This window comes from Aplysia californica, unplaced genomic scaffold (assembly GCF_000002075.1).
Source record: "Aplysia californica isolate F4 #8 unplaced genomic scaffold, AplCal3.0 scaffold00094, whole genome shotgun sequence".
In the NCBI taxonomy this organism is placed as follows: Eukaryota; Metazoa; Mollusca; class Gastropoda; order Aplysiida; family Aplysiidae; genus Aplysia; species Aplysia californica.
The window spans coordinates 797,329-799,709 of NW_004797364.1; the positions used below are offsets into that span (position 1 = coordinate 797,329).

General features: G+C 41.0%; 1 protein-coding gene across 1 annotated transcript in view; it reads left to right on the forward strand.

Annotated features, from left to right (window-relative positions):
* Nucleotides 1-305: 305 nt before the first annotated feature.
* The window catches only part of LOC101848103 (alanyl-tRNA editing protein Aarsd1-A), a gene marked incomplete in the record, with an annotated part of 17,873 nt that continues 15,797 nt past the window's right edge, over nt 306-2,381 (forward strand). The window contains 1 exon segment of the mRNA XM_013080653.2: nt 306-557. Coding sequence (XP_012936107.1) covers nt 519-557 — 39 coding nt within the window.

A 2,381-nucleotide genomic window follows, 5' to 3' on the forward strand; every position in this document is an offset into this window, starting at 1 on the left:
AACTTGCTAGTTTCACTTTGATTTGTTTAAACTCAAGTAGGGTAACTCTGTTCCCAAAGAGTGCGCTTTTGTGAAGAGGGCGCCACCAAATTTTGAGGACACTTTTTTAATTGGCTCAAAGAGAGAAGTGGCCCATCTTGTTATGTACTATCATTGCTAAGACCAAGGAAAAGGTCTGAGACGAAGCAGTGACTCAACAGTTTAAAACTCGAAGAGAAAAATTGACGGGACAATTTATTATCGTTTCTATTCTTTACTGTCACAACTGCCACCTACCAGCCTCCTATTGATTAATAAAACCTCGTCTCTCTGACGCAGAATTCGCAGAAAGAAAACTGACTCGGACTGACGAGGCTGATTCTCCCACTCTCAGTCTTGTCTCTCACAGTGCTTTACTTACGCTTGGATGCAAACGAATAAAATAAAGCACGTTGTCTGATCTGATAGACTAATTCTTTTGCCACTGCTGGTCTAAGTGTTCACGTTCACCATCGGTGCTCCACTGTTAAAAGGGAATAATGTCGCTTAAGTGTCAAAAGGATAGCTATTTAAAGGAGGTAAAAGTCTTGTTTACATACTTGATATTAAATTCTATTATTTTCATGTTTGAACCTGAATCTGAAATTGAAAAGATGGTCATTGCCAAGACCATGCTATACATGATGTTGGAACAGCTATAAACTAGATCTTTTATATATATATTCTTGTATAGGCTAGTTAATTAAATAGTATTATTTATAGCGGTGAGAAAGGTTTTAAGATCTAATTAACTGCATGGTGTCATTTCATTTATCCTGGCTCCCTCTTCTCTACCTTTACTCATCTGCTGACTTAGTATAACTGGCTTGTCCAGCTACCGACCTATCTTGCTGGGATAAGGCTTCATGAGGTTTCAGAAAAGGCCAGCTCTTATATTTCTCCGAACGCTCGGGGATATAAACTTCTATTTCTCCAAACGATTTCCATTTTCGAGATTTTTTGGTTATTTGCGAATGGAGTGGCCTGAGTGTGTGTGTGTGTAAGGTGTGAAGGGGGTGGGTGGGGGTGGGGGCGTTTAGGGATATTTTTGTGATTTAGTTTTTGCATTAGGGGTGACTAAATATGCAAAATACGTTACTGCCAAAGTCGAGCAGTCTTAGTTTCCTCTCAGTACCTTTTAAAGGATTTTAAAATGAAGTATAATAATCCGGGAATGTTGCCCCACCACAATTGAAGAATCTGAATATTCAGACTTGACTCCTAAAAATCTTGAGCTGTAGAAATTGAATTCGATGCGAAAAAAAATGCTTGTTCTTCCCAGTCCTCACAGAATGGCAATGAAAGATGACACTGACAAACTCTCTCAAATAACCAAAAAATCTCAAAAACGGAAACAGTTCGGAGAAATAGAGGTCAAGTTCATTTTCCCGAGCGTTCAGAGAAAAAGTAACTTCAATAAGAAAAGCTCAAATTTTTAAAAAGCATTCAAGCTTTACACTGGCAGCTTTTGAATTCTCAAAATGTGGCAAACTTAATTCTCTGCTAGAATTGGTCTCATTGGCCATAACAACAGAGTAAGCCACAAAATGTATCTCTTCATTAATTTGGCTTGAAGAGAAAGATGCCATTATTAGTCATTGTCCAAGGCTGAAGTAATTAAATTAATTAATTTTAAAAGTTACAGTCGAATCTGCCTTATCGGAAACCTGTCTAAAAACGGAATCTCCCTGCTCCCCCCTTGATGTATTCCTCTTTAATTACCGTACGGAAACCTGTCCATTGCAGAAACGGAAAACAAAATCCGCTCCCTTTCAAGGGTTTCACCTGACGGAAAATTAAATGCTTTACCCGCTCAGCCCTGATTTGAATATATAAAACTTGCTAGTTTGATTCCGCCAGCTCTAGACTTAATGCTATGGCTATGCCACTGGGCGAGGAAGGGGAGTAGGGGTGCAATTTGGGGGTAGATGGCTAGATGTTACCCCATTATGTGAGCCCTGAGTAATGCAGATGGTCAGTGTAGTGTGGATATGAAATCTCAGGACTGCCCGTGAGAGTGCCTCGAGTAGAGAGCCACTACGGAGCCTTTCCTGGGTAGCCGGCCACCCTGATCGTACGGCCCGCTGAGAAAAGAGTTCCTCGAATCGTTTGTTACAATGATGGCAGTGAGGAGTGGCATTGGTGGGTGGGGCTAAGGGTGGAAGCAAAGGAGATGTTCAAACGTTTCTGTTTTTAATTGGTCTAGCAGTGGTCCTATGAAAAGCAAGCACTGGTGGTAATTGGGTAAGACTGACATTATCAGACAGGATAACAATTGAGAGGTGTGAAATTTTGGCCACTGCTTGCTGATCGGACAAGCTATCCTTGATCCCTCCGGCTTGGCCTTTTGTTGAACCCCCCCC